The 19,426-nt window shown below is 30.2% G+C and overlaps 2 protein-coding genes across 2 annotated transcripts; one reads left to right on the top strand and one right to left on the bottom strand.

Annotated features, from left to right (window-relative positions):
• Positions 1-2,609: 2,609 nt before the first annotated feature.
• On the top strand, positions 2,610-9,531 carry LOC119610666 (high mobility group protein D). Its single transcript, XM_037965985.1, has 3 exons — positions 2,610-2,820; positions 8,220-8,440; positions 8,542-9,531. Exons 2-3 carry the CDS (start codon positions 8,291-8,293, stop codon positions 8,728-8,730), a joined length of 339 nt encoding a protein of 112 aa, XP_037821913.1. The 5' UTR covers positions 2,610-2,820; positions 8,220-8,290; the 3' UTR covers positions 8,731-9,531.
• Positions 9,532-13,026: 3,495 nt separating this feature from the next.
• On the bottom strand, positions 13,027-18,789 carry LOC119610664 (transport and Golgi organization protein 11). The gene is made up of 3 exons (XM_037965981.1): positions 18,651-18,789; positions 17,693-18,371; positions 13,027-14,515 (listed from the first exon to the last, which is right to left on the bottom strand). Exons 2-3 carry the CDS (start codon positions 18,242-18,244, stop codon positions 14,243-14,245), a joined length of 825 nt encoding a protein of 274 aa, XP_037821909.1. The 5' UTR covers positions 18,245-18,371; positions 18,651-18,789; the 3' UTR covers positions 13,027-14,242.
• Positions 18,790-19,426: the final 637 nt, after the last annotated feature.

Here is a 19,426-nt window from a genome sequence, read left to right as displayed (position 1 = left end):
ACTAGACTATAGACTAGACTATAGACTAGACTATAGACTAGACTATAGACTAGACTATAGACTAGACTATAGACTAGACTATAGACTAGACTATATACTAGACTATAGACTAGACTATAGACTAGACTATAGACTAGACTATAGACTAGACTATAGACTAGACTATAGACTAGACTATAGACTAGACTATAGACTAGACTATAGACTAGACTATAGACTAGACTATAGACTAGACTATAGACTAGACTATAGACTAGACCATAGACTAGAGTATAGACTAGACTAGACTATAGACTAGACTCGACTACAGACTAGACTAGACTAGACTATACTAGACTATAGACTAGACTATAGACTAGACAATAGACTAGACTATAGACTAGACTATAGACTAGACTATAGACTTGACTATAGACTAGACTATAGACTAGACTATAGACTAGACTATAGACTAGACTATAGACTAGACTAGACTAGACTATAGACTAGACAATAGACTAGACTATAGACTAGACTATAGACTAGACTATAGACTAGACTATAGACTAGACTATAGACTAGACTATAGACTAGACTATAGACTAGACTATAGACTAGACTATAGACTAGACTATAGACTAGACTATAGACTAGACTATAGACTAGACTATAGACTAGACTATAGACTAGACTATAGACTAGACTATAGACTAGACTATAGACTAGACTATAAACTAGACTATAGACTAGACTATAGACTAGACTATAGACTAGACTATAGACTAGACTATAGACTAGACTATAGACTAGACTATAGACTAGACTATAGACTAGACTATAGACTAGACTATAGACTAGACTATAGACTAGACTATAGACTAGACTATAGACTAGACTATAGACTAGACTATAGACTAGACTATAGACTAGACTATAGACTAGACTATGACTAGACTATAGACTAGACTATAGACTAGACTATAGACTAGACTATAGACTAGACTATAGACTAGACTATAGACTAGACTATAGACTAGACTATAGACTAGACTATAGACTAGACTATAAACTAGACTATAGACTAGACTATAGACTAGACTATAGACTAGACTATAGACTAGACTATAGACTAGACTATAGACTAGACTATAGACTAGACTGTAGACTAGACTATAGACTAGACTATAGACTAGACTATAGACTAGACTATAGACTAGACTATAGACTAGACTATAGACTAGACTATAGACCAGACTATAGACTAGACTATAGACTAGACTATAGACTAGACTATAGACTAGACTATAGACTAGACTGTAGACTAGACTGTAGACTAGACTATAGACTAGACTGTAGACTAGACTATAGACTAGACTATAGACTAGACTATAGACTAGACTATAGACTAGACTATAGACTAGACTATAGACTAGACTATAGACTAGACTATAGACTAGACTATAGACTAGACTATAGACTAGACTATAGACTAGACTATAGACTAGACTATAGACTAGACTATAGACTAGACTATAGACTAGACTATAGACTAGACTATAGACTAGACTATAGACTAGACTAGACTAGACTATAGACTAGACTATAGACTAGACTATAGACTAGACTATAGACTAGACTATAGACTGGACTATAGACTAGACTATAGACTAGACTATAGACTAGACTATAGACTAGACTATAGACTAGACTATAGACTAGACTATAGACTAGACTATAGACTAGACTATAGACTAGACTATAGACTAGACTATAGACTAGACTATAGACTAGACTATAGACTAGACTATAGACTAGACTATAGACTAGACTAGACTAGACTAGACTGTAGACTAGACTATAGACTAGACTATAGACTAGACTATAGACTAGACTATAGACTAGACTATAGACTAGACTATAGACTAAACTATAGACTAGACTATAGACTAGACTATAGACTAGACTATAGACTAGACTATAGACTAGACTATAGACTAGACTATAGACTAGACTATAGACTAGACTATAGACTAGACTAGACTAGACTATAGACTAGACTTAGATAGATCTAGACTGACTAAGACTATACTATAGACTCTGACTATAGGACTAGACTATAGACTAGACTATAGACTAGACTATAGACTAGACTATAGACTCGGACTATAGATATACTTTAGACTAGACCTATGGACTAGACTAGACTATAGACTTCGACTATAGACTAGACTATAGACTAGCCAATAGACTAGACTATAGACTAGACTATAAGTCCATTAATAAACATTTAATTTAGGTAAGTAATACTAGAGGTATAAAGTTGTCATTGAAAGTAAGTTCTTGACGTGATACAAGTTATTGCCAAGTTTTCCTGGGATGTTATACATTTATGTGTAGAAAACAAATTATTGTTTATTTACTAAAAGTTAATAATATTAATTCGATTTTTATATTTTAAAAAATGCTATCCCTTTCGCACCAAATAATAAAACTCCCCAAAACCCAACACTAGTTCCTTTAATGTTCTAATAAAACTGAAATACAACTCTAAAAGTAATGAGTATTTGTTTATTTACTTTTAGTACTAAATACCGGCAAACTAAAAAAGCCGTAACCAAATACTGAATAACCAAATATTAAATGCTACTCCACAACCAAGCGGGTACAAATTTTCTATGCAAGTACAGTCAGTAGAATACTTTCAAAGTGAATTGATTTGTTGGTGTTATTTTTAAAGTTTTTCACAAGATAATTTAGTTTTTATCTAAAAAAACAAATAAGCAATTATAAAGAAAACCTTTTAAACATTGTTTAAATACACAAAACCCAGTGACATTCTAGGTAAGAAAATTGTAAGAACACAGAAAACAAAATGAAAAATCAAACAGCCTAATCATCCATCCCAAACATCGATTGATGTGCAAGCTGCGTGTAAGAACTAGACGACACAAACGATGTGTGCCTGTCGCCTAGTTACATACTTCTTTTTTAGGGGTAAATTTTAAAATGTTCTAATGCTTTTTGTAATAGGGTTTAATGTTGCAATTGCTGTAAAAGATTTTGCTTTAAATTTTATTTCTTTTAATTGAGTAAATTTGGTTATTTATGGCATTTGTTTCAAATTGCAAATTAAGAAATGTGTTTGGGTCATTTACATCAATTTTTGCAGCCAGCCATATTGATTTTTAACCGGTTTACTGTATGTAAAGTTGCTTTTGTTTTGCAAACGTTTTATTCATAATTTTTGTTGCTTTTTTGCGAATTTTTATTTTCTTCTATAATTAAAACAAAGCCGGCTTTGTTTTAATTTATTTCATTTATGTTTTTAAGTTTGAAAAAGCTTGGTTTAGTTACATTTTTGTTTTTCGCCTTTTTATGCATTTTCTTTGTTTTTGTTTTGGCGCCATTTTTCAAATTGTTGGTGTTTTTTTTTTTATGAAAAGAAACGAGTGTGCAGAAAATAGCCAAAAGTGAGAGAGATAATAGTGTTGAGAAGAGAGCAAATGTTGTGCAAACAGAATTTAGTGTTGGAAAACGTTTTTTTTTTTACTGGCTGCAAAGTGTGATGTACTTGGCATTTTAATTTTTTTTATAGTTTTAAGAAAATTAAGATTTTGTTTGCATTTTTAGTTATTTTAATCGTTTTATTAATTTGTATTTATTTAAAACATTATAATATTTCTGCTTAATTGCGAAAATGTACAATATATGACAAATAACATGCGTTTTAAAGTTCTACCTTCGTAAGGAGGGATACACGAAGCAATTTATTAGATATTTTTGAGGAAACATTAGGGCCATGTACATTTATTTTTAAAAGTAACTGAAAAAATCGTTTCATTAGGAATTTTCCCTTATTGATTTGAAAGAATAAACTTTCGTAGCGTGATATATAATAACAAATTCAATAAATTTAGTCTTCGAATTGAAATGTGGATTATAGTTCCCAGATTCTAAATATTTTTTTAACGAGCAAATATATGATCTATTATTATCACAGTTTCCTTACGTTAATAGCTAGGTATGTATTTGGATTCTTGAGTTTTACCTAATATTCCCAAATATAAACTTTATATAAAATTTTAAGTTCATTTTCATTCGTAAACATTATGCACAAAAATTAAATTTTGGGGACTTGCACAAACTTCCACAATGTTAGGTCCAAGGCAAGACACAGTTTATCATGATTTTGAAATAAATTTTTAATTTAAAATCGTTTTGCCATAATTTGTTCTTTAGTTTATCTGTTGTTGCCTAATCCTTCTTATTATTTTTGTTGTTGTAACAGTTCGACTGTGGCCGATAGTTCTTTCCTGGGAAAAAAAACTTTCGGTTGATACAGCTATCGCTGGGTTTGACAATCTTTGGCCGCCGAGTATGACTCGGGTTGTTCAGGAACGAAGATCCAATTGTCGTGGGAACGCAACTTATTATTTTGGATAATTATTGTATTATACAAAAGATTCTAATTAGATTGAAACTTTTCTAACATTATTTCAAAATGTCTACTGAATCAAGAGGTTCTCATAACTTAAAATTTCGATTAATGGTTTAGTTAATAAATAAAGTAAATTTGTCTAAAAAATGGTCTGGGGATAAATTACTTTGTAAGTGATCGAATAAGTTTTCGCAATGAAATCACATTTCAATAACGAAATGAAGTTAAAATTTACTAAATTGTTTGTTCAATATCGTATGTCAGTACCAGATAAATGACAAGAATTATCGATCCTTTTTGCTCCCAATCTTATCGGAATGGTTTTAATCCCGTGTAGTTAATATTCCTTTAGATCTTCACAGATCTCTGTTAAGTTATGTAATAGCAGTTATTAATGTTCAGTGCAGATTTGAAAAACATTCAAGATGCTTTGGTATTCTATAGATGATGTTTGTAAAAGTTTCAACTATGAAGATGAGGAGACGTTAGCTCATTTTCAGTGGATAAACTACGTTTTCAGATACTGATAAACAGCCTATTTATATGATCGGTCTAATCTACTCAATGTTCGGTTAGTAGGATAAAACACTTTCATGGGTTTGTCGAATTGTATTTGATTGTATAACTAACTATTCGGGGAAGTAGTACTTCATAATACACGCTTCTTTTCGCTATATCTATCTCCCATCACTCTTGTATTTCTAACAGACTTACAAAGGGACCTCATAGAACCAAGATGAGCTCAATCGATGTAAAAACTAACCAACACACACTAACTCTTTCTAAATATTTGAGCTGTTCTGAACTCAAATCAGACCTCAAAATGAAAACACCCATTTTTTTACATTTTAGATTCTTGAATAGCATCTATGGAACTAGAAATCTCGCTAATACTTCTAAAACTCATTCTATGGAATATATCTAATTCTAAAGTCCACTTCTAAGGAGTTTAAGAAATACATATAGGAACCTATACTAGTTCCAAAAGAACTTCTTTTAAAAGAAAATAATGGCGGTTTAATGATTTCAAAATTCCAACAAAAATCACTGAGATCAGTTCTAGTTTCGGAATTTTTATAAAAAAGTTTTATATTCACTCTCTAAAGTTTCACTAGAGCTAGTTCCGACGATGAAATATTAGAATAAACGTCATTGTTTAAAGAACATGTGTCGATTCCATTTTTCATCCATGAAACTAATTCCGAAGAGGACAATTTCCAACAAAAACCATTGGTTTTAACTCCAAAGTTATGGTATGAGGCCATAATCATGAGTTATAGCTCTTGTTTTGAATGTAATAGTGTTTTTCCTGGGTTATTACTCTGTATTGATGTACATAATTTTTCTTAAACTTTATGCTTTCTATAAGTGATCTTCAAGTTTGTAAAACATTTTCAATTTAAAGAACTTTTCTTAACTCAATTTAGGCTTTTTCTCTCGAGTTAGATCCTGATAAATCTATTCATTAGTATGTATTAATTAGTTTGATTTTAAAGTGTTTAAATAGAAAATCAATATATTTCTAAGTTCCTAAACAAAATTTTTGTTTAATCATGATTTTCTTAAACCTCATGAAAATGCTTATCTAAACTAGGAAAACGTCACAGATTTTCTTAATATCCTCTTCTTTTTATAGTTTTTCAATAACACATTTTGTAAGTAATATTCCTTATCTAAAACTAACAAAAAAACTATTCATTTATATTTTATACTAGTTTTATTTGTGTTTAACAATTTATCCATTTTGTTTTGATCGTTAAATTCTTTAAAAAAAAAAAAACAAAACCAAACTGTTATTGAACATAATAATAACAAAAACAAAATTTGGCGCCAAATTTTCAAAGCGCAATCTTAAAAACAACTTTTCCCACAATTTTGTTTTATATAAAAAAAACGCCATTGCTCAGAGATAAAATATTACATTGTTTATACATTTTGTAAACAATTTCAACATTTTGGCAGCAGTTATTTGGAAATAACGAATAATTTAAGAAAAAAAAATCGTTACTTTTTTCTACAAATACTCTTTATTTTTTCTCTTTTTGATGAAAATTTCAAAATAATTTTTGTTAAAATTTGTATATAAAATGAAAAAGAAATGCATGATGCATAAACAAGTCGTTTTTTAAATTTTTCTCTTCTTGTACAGCACAACCTCTTCATACAAAACATACGAAAATGAACGAAATGTATACTAATGGTTTTATTGTATACTTTTTCATACAATACTCTGTATATTATTATGAGTTTCATTCGTTGGTTTTTTTTGCTTTAATTTATAATTTTACTACCTAACTCTGTGGAAAAAAAGACAATTTAACTCTAGACTCTATATAGAGAACAGAACAACGAACATTTGCCTTATAACAAGTAGTGAATTAGAGGTAGAACGAAGAAATATTTTAATGGGAACAAAATTTCAAGCAACGAAGCTAGCAGCATCTGCTGTTTTAATATTGAATACTTTACTGCTACAAACTACAAACAACAAGGGTTCTTTTTCATACAAAATTTTGTGTCTATAGTATAGTAGTTTGCGTGTACTTTAGCTGGGGTATATTGTACATATACTTTATCCACATAATAAACCATAGTTTAGTTGCCTATACTTTGACTGTTGGCTGCCTTGTCTTGCTTGCCTTTTGTATGTGTTTGATACTTTAAAAGAGGATTTACACTGCGTTGTTCAAACGTTGGTTGTTTGTGAGTTCTTCTTTCTATACTACCACCATTTTTATGTTTATTATTTGCTTTATACTGACTGTGTTTTGCCTGGTCGGTCTGCCTGTTTCTTGTGTGTGTATACAGGCAATTTTCCATATACTTCTACTGTAATACTTTGCTTAACAAGTCTCACACCTAAACGTTGAAAATTTTACTCTACAGTACAGTTGAAGTTAAGGATCTCAAGGAAACAGTTCTATTAAAATAATATTGCTTAGCAAAAATTAAAAAATTTTAACAAAATTTAAAACATCAATTGTTGAAAAAAGAAAAATTTTATAATTTTTCTTCTTTGCAACAATATATTCCAAAAAAAAGTTAATAAAAAGTGAGTGTTAAAAAAGAAAATTATCAATTAAACAATTTGATATAAAATCTTTAAAGAAAATTTAAAAAAATTAATTTCAAATTTGAAAAAAAAGATTAATTTAATAATAATTTTAAAAAATTTAAGTTAAATACTAAAAATACTTTGAAAGTTATTGTAATAACTTAATAATTTATTAAAAAATTAATTAAAAAAGAATTTGTTTGAGAAAAAAAGAGCGCCAAATTTCAAAAACCTGGTTTATCATACAATTTGTTAAAGAAAAAAGAGGCTACGTTTAAAATTCTTCTTTAAAATTGTTAATTTTGAAATAAATTAAAAGAAATTTATAAATATTTAAAGAAAAATTCCCATTTTAGAAAAAAAAAAATTAAGAAATTTTATTCAGTTTTGAAATTTATCTATTTAATTAAAAAGTTTGTTAAACAATTAAAAAAAAAAGTGCGCTTTAAAACTCTTACTAAAAAATCTAAATATATTTTTAATTTTACAATAATTAATACAGTTATTTAGCTGTAAAACTCTAAAACTTCAAAGCCATCAAGTTAAAAACTTTACAAAAACGTACTTCTCCTAAGCTGGAACTAAAAAGCCATTTTAGTCTATTACAAAGAAAATCTTGTGTTTTATTAACAAAACACTTAAAGTTTGAAATTTAAACAATAATAAACAAATCTAATACAAATTTAATTAATTCTTTTTTAAACAAAAAAACTAATTTTTTATAAAATTTTCATTTTCTAATTCTAGCCTAAACTAAAAAAAGCTTTTTTAGCTTCAAATTTATAAAAACTTCACACAAAACCAAACAAACAAACAAAATGACAGACAAACCAAAACGTCCTCTCTCCGCCTACATGATCTGGCTTAACTCTGCCCGCGAAGGTATTAAACGTGAACATCCCGGCATTAAGGTAACAGAAATCGCCAAAAAAGGCGGTGAAATCTGGCGTGGCATGAAGGACAAATCGGTAAGTTATAACAACAAACAATCAATCTTCCCCCTATCCACTCTCTCTCTCTCTCTCTCTTTAAAACGATTACTTATGGTCAATTTTATATTTTGTTTTAGGAATGGGAAGCCAAAGCCGCCAAGGCCAAGGAAGATTATGAGGATGCTGTTAAAGAATTCGAGGCCAATGGTGGCAGTACAGCGAATGGTGGTGGTGCTGCCAAGAAACGTGGTAAGGCTGTCAAAAAGGTAGCGAAAAAGAGCAAGAAAGCCGATTCTGAAGAAGAGGAAGATGATGAGAGCGATTAAATTATATAAATAAGTAACACACACACACTCAAAAAAAAATAAACAAAAACAATTCTCACAAGCAGCTTGCGCAGCAGCCAACACAACACAACAAATTGTAAAAAAGAAAAACAACAACAAGAAATTTGTTAGAAAAAACTTACACTTTCCAACTTGTAACTTTTGTTTTGTTGCTGTTAAGTTAAGGAAAATGTTGAGTATTAACTGCCAAAATTCCCACCAAAAATTTGTCACCACAACAACTTAACAGCAGCTTAATACATAATTAATTAATTTTAAGATATTCTTAAAAAAAAACAAAAACAAACGCCCCCCAAAAACAAAAGCAACATATTCTTTTATTATATTTGCAAGTTTAGTATTAAAAATAAGAGGTTTTTGAATTATATAATAATATTAATTTCTAATCTTATGCCAATCTTTAATTATTAATTTATCTTTTAAAACATTGTTAAACTTAATATATTGGTCATTTGAACAAAAAAAAACAAACAAACAAAAATTGTAAAACTGTGTAACCCACAAGCCTCTTATATATAATTTAAACAAACAAACAAAAAAATAAAGTTTTTTTTCTTTTTCAAACATTTTTTGTACAAATCATAAAAAAAAATTAATTTAATTTTAATTAAAAAAACTAAAAAAATATATTAAAAAATCCCCTAAAAACACTTAAAACAAACATTTTTATTCTTTACCAAAACAAACACAAAAACTTAAAGAATGAGTATCCATACATGTGCAGCTGCTTGTTTTTTTTTATAAATATATAAATTTAAATATAAATATTAGTATATTTAATAATTCTTTTTTTGTATAGAAAAGAAAAAAACAAAACAAAAGTTGTGTAAAAGTCTTGTTAAAACGATATTGCATTTCTAATTCTTAAGATTGAACAGAAAACCCTTAGAGCGAAAGAAAGAAAAGAAAAACAAACAAACAAAACCTAGTATTGTTATATTTCTAATAATCTTAAACTGTTTTGTTTAATTTGCAAATTCTTACAACATAACAAATTGACAATTTTTAGTTTCTCTTAACAAAAATTTTTTTCATGTTTTAAATGAATTTTAAGAATTTATTACAAAAATTTAAGTTTTATTTTTCATCCACACATTGCAAATTTTTGATACTCTTGTCTTGTTGTGTAGTACATCTGTTTTCATAAATTTCTTTAATTTGTTCTTCATATTTCACCTTTTTTTTATACATTATTTGATTTTCATCTTTTTTTTTTTTCCAAGTTTTTTTTTATACATTATTTAATACACATGCAAACACATACATAAAAACAAAGTCGTTTAGTCATTGAAAAAGAAACAAATTATAAATGTATTAATATAATATTAACAAATTAATTAAAAACGAAGGAAAGAGATAAATAAAAACTTTATAAAAATAAATAAGAAAATATAAAAAAAAAATAATTCTATAAAATTGGTTTTGTTATTTGAGAGAATCTTAAAAGGTAAAGGAATGAGATATTTTAGAATATTAATCCAAATCTACTGAACCCATCATTACAGTAGTCAGTTGACCAGTGATTAAACTAGTTGTATAGTCTAAGGATTAGACAATAGGCTGGTCTATGGACTTCACATTAGGCTAGTCTATAGACTAGTCAATGGGCTAGTGTATGAACTAGATAATAGGCTAGTCTATGGACTAGATAATAGGCTAGTCTACAGACTAGGCAATAGGCAAGTCTATAGACTAGGCAATAGGCTAGTCTATAGACTAGACAATATGCTAGTCTATAGACTAGACAATAAGCTAGTCTATAGACTAGACAATAAGCTAGTCTATAGACTAGACAATAAGCTAGTCTATAGACTAGACAATAAGCTAGTCTATAGACTAGACAATAAGCTAGTCTATAGACTAGACAATAAGCTAGTCTATAGACTAGACAATAAGCTAGTCTATAGACTAGACAATAAGCTAGTCTATAGACTAGACAATAAGCTAGTCTATAGACTAGACAATAAGCTAGTCTATAGACTAGACAATAAGCTAGTCTATAGACTAGACAATAAGCTAGTCTATAGACTAGACAATAAGCTAGTCTATAGACTAGACAATAAGCTAGTCTATAGACTAGACAATAAGCTAGTCTATAGACTAGACAATAAGCTAGTCTATAGACTAGACAATAAGCTAGTCTATAGACTAGACAATAAGCTAGTCTATAGACTAGACAATAAGCTAGTCTATAGACTAGACAATAAGCTAGTCTATAGACTAGACAATAAGCTAGTCTATAGACTAGACAATAAGCTAGTCTATAGACTAGACAATAAGCTAGTCTATAGACTAGACAATAAGCTAGTCTATAGACTAGACAATAAGCTAGTCTATAGACTAGACAATAAGCTAGTCTATAGACTAGACAATAAGCTAAACTATAGACTAGACAATAAGCTAGACTATAGACTAGACAATAAGCTAGACTATAGACTAAATAAGCTAGTCTATAGACTAGACAATAAGCTAGTCTATAGACTAGTCAATAAGCTAGTCAATAAGCTAGTCTATAGACTAGTCAATAAGCTAGTCTATTGACTAGTCAATAAGCTAGTCTATAGACTAGACAATAAGCTAGTCTAGGGACTATTGGCTTGTTTATAGACCCTTTTTCTTCTAGTCTTCTTGGGTGTCTGCCAAGCAATCATGTTGCTGAGCTATTATGATGCAGATGAATCTTGCCTAAGAAAGTTGATCGAAAATTTTATTTTATTTATATGTTGTTTGCGCATTTTAACCTGAATTCCGTTGCAGTAGTTAATGTACATATCGGATAATTAGGCTGCTGTCTTCGCTAATTCATCAGCTATACAATGGTCAATTAAGTGCTCATGTCCCCGTACCGACACGAGTATGACTGGAGAATGCCTTACGAAGCTGCTTAAGGATGCCTTGCATTTCTGGACTAATCTTGACATAGTTTATACATCTGTTAGGGATTTGATTGCAGCTTAACTGTCGGTAGTTTTGGATATCTCTATTCTATGTTGTGCAATTTCCTGCTCCTACTCGCTCTCCCTATGAAGTCCTTTTTGAAAAAGGCTTTTTCCAATCTTGAGTATAATAAAATCGAAGTTTTTATAGTGTAAGGTTTTCGGAGTGCTATAATATTTAATCTGGGACACTTCTTTAACGTTCGTGCGTTAATAAGTTTTGTGTCTATGCGCCTATTGGCAGTTAAAGTCCAGTTCAGCAACGAGTTTATGTATATGCTTCATTCTTAAGGAGTTTGTTATAAGAATTGTGTTCCTGTCTAATGCTTTTCACCAATCAGTGACTCTATAGAATATGATTGGTCTAATAACGGCCTCGAAAATCCATTTTAAGTGTTTGTGCTTTATTGCACCATCTTGTTTGTAGATCATAGAAATTCCCTTAGTGACATTATGAGGCTGTTTACTATTAGACTGTGTTGGGTACCGGAGCAGTGCAAGGTATATGGTAATGAAGTTGCTAATGAACTTCATAGTTAGATTAGATTCGAACCTTGACAAAGATAATAGAGATAGAAGCGTGAAACTATTCATTATGTCACTATTATAGGTTGATTTTCAAGAGAATCCGTTACATCATCAAGCAGTCCTGGAATAGCAGAATAGATGGCAAAATATTAAGGATCTTATGGCCAACACTTGATGTGAGGGCTACCAAGATACTTACTGGTATCTTAAAGCGGTGTAGCGCAATTAGGGCCTTTGTCAGTAAGTGGGACAGTTATATACCGGACTATTGAAGTATATTCGAAGATACAGAGGAATTATAGACGATTGAGTATATAATTTACCACTGTCCTAGAATACAGAAGCTCAGGTTGTAATGATTGGGAAATAGGTTCCATGACAAACTTAGGGAAAATCGCGAGACTCAATCCTCGCAGTCTACTAGGTTTTATCAGGGGAATTTTTCATTACTTCGCCTGCGTTTTATAGGGAGACTCAGAGTCTCTTACAATTCGTGCTTTAGTAAAATTTCCAGGTTGGAATCACTTGGGTATCGGTCTGTTTTCATTACTCTCCACTTAAGATATTTTTGTTTTCTTCTAAAGTATTCTCTATCTGGGGATCTTCTTACTCTACTAAGGGAATCACAAGGAACCTTTCAATCACCGAGTGGAGTTGCATCTTCTTAAACTAAATCTTGTCCCAATAACGATCCAAACTTATCATTAAGATATAAGTTAGCCCTGTGATTTCAAAGGGAACTTGACTCTGATTGGAGTCAAAACTGGGTCTATTTCGAAATTAAGCTTGCATTAAATTAAAACATACTTTGTTTGTCATTGTTTTAAATGTTTTTTTATTCAGATTTCTAACTTTATCTTATTATTGGTGAGTTATACTGAAAACGTGTTTTGTATTTGTTTATAATTATTATAATTAGTGTATTTTTTTTATTAGAGACTCGGATTCATTGGAAAATATTCACAAAACAATGTCACACAATTACATAGTACATAGTCATAAAAGCTTATAAACTAAAACAAACACACTGAGTGGTTTTAACAATTGTTTTAATTAAAAAAATTTTTAACGAAATTATTTGTAGTATTGTGCTTTTTTTTTGGAAAAAAGAAAAAAAAATTATTTTATGTAAAAAAAACACATTATATGAATAAGTTTTAAGTAATCTTTGTTCTATTTTTTGTTATAATAATATTTAAACATAAAATTAATTTAAAGTAATTTACAAATTTTTATTTTGTTTTTAAATATAATAAACTTCATTGTATTTTATATGTAAAATTAAAGGAGTTTTGTTTTCTTTTGTTTGTTTTATTTAGGTAAAGAGTAATATTAGGGTGGTGTATAAGTGGTTTTCGTATTTTTATATAGAGCTCTTTAATTGTAAATATTTATAAATCATAGAAAATATAATTTATTAGCTTGAATATACTACATTTTAGTTCAAATTCGCTTAAGGGAAAACAAGGTTAAAGGAAAACTTGCGTTTTCAATGAGATACATGCAAAACTAACTAGAAAAAACATTACAAGAAACAATCTTAAAAGATCAGCAACACTGTTCTCTATGTTGTCTACCCTTCAAGGTTTGCTTTTAAATAGCGTTTATAAAATTGTTAATCAATATAATTTAACTTAAGAAATATGTTAAACAAAACTAAAGAGAAAAAAATGCAAAAAATAGAAAACTATATTAGGTTGGGCATTATTATAAAGATGTTTTCCTGCGAGCATATTATCCCCCTTAACTTGCTGTTATTTGGTTTTGAGTATAATGTGTAGTATTCGTATCTATGTATAATCTTTTCTATAGTAGACCAGGCACCTTCTAAAAAACTGACCATTGGTAAAAAAAATGCTTCTTATTTAATTAGCTTTCTGTCATAACTAGCACCTTTTTCTTTATACATATTATCCGATTTATTAACTGCAGTACATGTATACTCCTCTACTATTTGTAATCATTTCAACTCGCTTCAATCTATTACTAGGTATTCATTCTTCTTGTTGTTTTTATATCGTTGCGCTTTAATTACGATTTAGCCAGACAATTGCTTTTAAAACAAAATATGCCAAACCTAAACAGTAGACTATTTTCTCACGTTGTAAACGCTGTTCATTGCCAATTTCTATATTCAATACTCGGCGATTTAATTTGGCCAACTGACGTCTTAAATATAAGATTTCCTCATGTGGTGTTAAATCTCCCATTGGTGTACCCTCACGATGACTTATCATGGAAGTATCATTTGGATTGTAGATCAAGGTTTGCGAACGTTTGCTGGCACCACCTGTTGTCAACTGTAAAAGAAAATAATAAAGAATTAAATTAAAGCAAATTTTGTATAAGAGTTTATGGAAATGAAAATTTTGCGGAATAACAAGTACAGTATACCTCAAAATTTCTGAGCACCATTTCTTATACTGCTCTTTTTAATATAGATGCTTATTTTGCATAGATAAATATAAGGATGTAATAGTTATATAAATATATGTATATGCGTATTTTGAAAGACAAATACTAAATTTTTCTTTTTAGTTGGCAAATTATCAAAATAAATTTGAAATATTTATAAAAATAAAATTTACAAAAAAGCAAAAGTATAGTACACAAATAAAAAGATTGGTTGCCTAGTTATTTTAATATAAAATACATTTCTACCACTACTACCTGTTTCTATAGACTTTCTCTACATAAATAAAAATCTCTCATACTTTTTGTACCAATCAGTAAACCCACAACATATTTATTTAATACTTTTTTGTATTTTTAACTTTTGCTAGTTTGTGTTTAGTCCATGGCACAGACTAGTTCAAAGACTAGTCGATGGACTAGTTCACAGCCTATTCCCTAGACTAATCAATACAATAACCAATACTATAGTCAATAGTCCATTCTATTGTAGAGTCATTAGTCGATTAACTAATTCACAGACTAGTCCATAGACTAATCAATATAATAAACAATAGACAGTAGAATAGTTCATAGGCTATTGATGTCCAAGGACTAGTGCGTAAAATAGTAGTTCAGTCCATTGACTAGATTAGACAATACACTAGTCCATAAACCTGACTAGACAATAAACTAGACCAGTGAATATATGAATTAATCAGATTAGACGATGTACTAGTTCATTGTCTAATTCCTAGACTATAGAAGATATATAACACTAGACCTAGTCAATAAATGATTTCATAGATTAGTCTATAGATCGGTTCTTGATACTAGACAATAGACTATTTTATAGAAATAGCTAGTAGACCAGTCCATCGGCTAGACAATACACTAGTCAATAAACTTGACTAGTCAAAAGACTAGTCCATTAAGTAATCAGTAGACAAATCTATAGACTAGTTAACATATGAAGCAATAGATAAAATAGAACGTAACGTTTAGGTTTAGAAGGGTTGTGCACCACCCGGAGACCAAAAGGTTCATTGTAATTCCTTTCGTAGAGTGTGAAGAGAGATTTCATCCTGGAAATTTTAACCAAATTGATTCCCTTAGAAAGAATTGTGAGAGAATCTGCGTGTTGCTATAAAACCCAGGCGAAGAAATGACTAATTCCCCGGATAAAACCTAGTAGACTGTGAGTGCTAAATCCCGCAATTTTCCCCAGTTTGTCATGGAACCTATTTCCCAGTCATTTTAACCTGAGATTCTGTATTCTAGGACAGTGGCTTAATTGTTAGTAGTTTCTCTACAGCTTCGCATATCCTGCAGTAGTCCGGTATATATCCTGCAGTAGTCCGGTACTGTCTCACTTACTTACAAAGGCTCTATCTTTAACAATGCACTGTTAAGATTCCTGTCAGAATCCTAAGACTATGCTTATCCAGTCCTATAAGTATCTTGGTAGACTTCACAACAAGTGTTGGCTATAAGACCTTTGATATTTTGCAATTCATTCTGCTATTCCAGGACTGGTAGATGATGTCAGGGATTTTATCCAAATTCAACCTATAATAGTGACAGATGTTTGATTTTACTCTTCAATTCCTATAATATATGTCAAGTTTCAAACCTAATCAAGCTAGGTTATCTACAATTTCACATTGCAGTGCTGCGGCACTCAACACATTCTAATATTGAACAGTTTCATAATGTCCAATCGTCCCTAGTTGGAAATCCCATTAGAGGTGTTTGCTCCAAGTCTAGAGTAATAATTAAATAATCTGTAATTTCTCAAGTGGGAACGCCCAGCCCTGGAAACGTATCAAAACCAAACTGTAGGATCAACCTACTTTAACCTCTCTTTCCACTATCTCTACTTTTCTTTTTCTTACAGATACTTTTACAGAGGGATGAACTTTGGACCTGTTTAAACCTAACCTATTAGCACCTAAATCGCAGCGATTGGAAAGAGTTTTCTTTTAAACATAAATGCCACCAATTCCTTAATGGCGTAAACTGTCGTGGGTTACTAAAAAATGCATTTATAAGTAATCAGGCTATCTTTCAGGATAAATGAGATATTATTTTACTTCTGTAGATCTTTCTTGGCTTTATCTTCTTTATTCGTTTTACTCCATGCTTTTTAAATAATCAATAATGCCTTGAGAAACATTCGATTTATAAGATTAATTTGCAAAAAAAAATCTTAAAATCATTAATAACATGACTAAGAGCTTCTTATCTGTAAAACCACAATTGTTTCATTGTGAAAAAACAGATTAAAATTGAGTTAATTTATTAAAGACAAAGTTTGTTTACCCATAATGAGTTGTATAAAACATGTGAACAAGTGTTTATTTTTAAATCTACATACTTCGAGCGGCTTATTTCCATATAAAAAAAAGCAATTGAAATGGAATTTTATGTAATGTGAGTTGGAGTGATTTGCAAAATAACTCATTCAACTCATAGTCTAATGTATCAATAGCAAGTTGAACTTTCCTCAACAGTGGAACAATTACAACAGCTCTCGAACTCTCTGGGACATAAAGAAAGTGCAACATATTAGACAATTGGTCGCCTTTTTCAGCGATCTGGAATTGATCCAAAATAATTATCGCATGTACCTGGTGTGTTCTCTAAAAGAGAAGACAAGACTGTCTAGTCAACTTACTGAAACCTAAAAAGGCACCAAGAAGTAATTTCTACTAAAGTAAGACTCTATAACTAAAGGTCTATCTATACTTGTATTAATTGCTTCATAATATAATATATTCAATCTGATAATATAATAAACTACACCTAATGACTTTACAAATTACAAAATAAATGAAAAGAAAAACAATAATGTGGGTCAAGCACAAGAAATTGTATAGGGGATGGTAAAAGAATTTAGTTTAACAAATCAATTTTCTTATCTAATAAACAAAACAAAAATAACTATTGTTTCTAACACCTAAAATTAGTTAAAAGAATTATTTGTTATCAATTTAACAAAATTTCGTCAAGTGGAATTGTATAGCACATGCATTTCTTTAACGATAATCATTAGGAATTAAACTAAACTAAGTTTCTTAACTTACCTGTGAATCGGATTCTACTGAATTAGCATCATTCGTATGAAAGCCCACCACAGCATTTGAAATGCCATTTGCCCTCACGTATGGAGGTGGACGTTCAACGTCGTCATCATCGAAATCATCATCGTCCAGATCATCGCCATTCTGCAATTTATTCGGTGAACTCTCTTCGGAGGCCGAGGGAAAGTGATGATCATTCAGAGTTATAGTACGTGGAGGTGTCTGTACTCTTACGAAACCCGAAGGATTTTTGGGTAAAATGGAATTTTCCAATTGTATTTCACGCGGAGCCGAACGTGTTTCGAGATGTTGATTATGGCCCAAAACCACTATGCGATCTGGTACATTCATATCAATTTTATCGTGATAATTCCAGGAGTTAATCATGCCATTTTGATTGGACAACAAAAGGTCTTCGTCGGAGAATTCACCCGTAGCCTTAATACGCTTGGGAACACGCATTTTGTCATTTATTTCATGGGCGAATTTGGCTTCATTGTAAATATCTTCATCCAGACCATTAAACATGCGGGTGGGCGATTGCGGAGTAACCATTTTCTATTAGCTCTTATGCTTTTTGCTTCGTTTAGTAACTTTTATTCAATTAAGAAATTCTTCTTTGGTTATTGAACTAAAACGTATTTTGTCGTTTTTGTATTGAGTTCTATTTATTTCTTTCTTTCTATTTTGTTATATTTTCAAAATACGCATACACAAAGTGGAAATGTTTTCAATGCATCCCCAATTAGGAGCCGAAAATACCATAAGAAAGTGTTCGTTGCCAAAAAATAAAATATGAAATTTTTCCCGTTTAGAAGTAGGAAGAGAATGAAATGAAACAAAAAAGAAAACTTGATAATTTTGCTTATTGCACAACAAATTTAAAAGCTTTGTTTTGAGGAAATAGTTTAACTGACTTTTTCTTTGTTTATTTCTTTTCATTATAAATAACTTTACTTACATTTTCTATGACAAATTATATTTTTTTCCTTTTATTTTTACATAAAAATACAGACAGAAGTTATTTTTTGTCTCTTTTACAGCTTTGCAGCTGTCATTTGGATTCTTTTGCAGACGACAAAAAAATTCTTCTGCAAACAAAAACAAAAAAACGCATACAGAGTTGTATATTTTAGTAGGATATATGAAATTATAAACGGTTATTTCAGTACAAAGGCAGACGAATGAAAGAGTTAATTCATTAGTAAAAAAGGGAAAGCAAATAAATGATTTAAAAAAAGTAAATATATAATCATTTATACAAATTATAGTTCTTTTTTTAGGCAATATAGTCAAATATTTGGTATATGTCAAAACTATGAATGTTGTGGATTTATCAACTAAAGTTTGCCTGTGTGGACCGGCACCAGAGATACAAGCCGAGACGGCTCAAATCGGCGGCGGCTGACCGCCGGTAATATTTCAGAACATAATTTCACCAAATTGAACGGAGTTGCCACTATTTTAAATTCTTATGGCAAATTGAAAAGAGTTGCCACACAATATTGTGTTAATATTAAAATAGTGAAAACTACTATAAATGTCCATTTTCTGCAGAAAAAAAACTTATATAGAGACAGGTTTCTATGTAACAGACTATTATACAAAGATTTTTCAATATAATAAACCTTATAAGGTCAATTTCTAAAGAAAAAGTTAAATTGAGCCGACAATTTAGCTGCCGCCGATATTTTCTGTAATAAGCCGCCGCCGCCGACCCAAAATGGTTGCGCCGCT

The sequence above is a fragment of the Lucilia sericata genome, unplaced genomic scaffold (genome assembly GCF_015586225.1).
Source record: "Lucilia sericata isolate MDLA Ls3-8-SP2 unplaced genomic scaffold, ASM1558622v1 Contig001260F_arrow, whole genome shotgun sequence".
NCBI classification, from domain to species: Eukaryota; Metazoa; Arthropoda; class Insecta; order Diptera; family Calliphoridae; genus Lucilia; species Lucilia sericata.
This window is presented reverse-complemented; position numbering and strand designations above follow the sequence as displayed.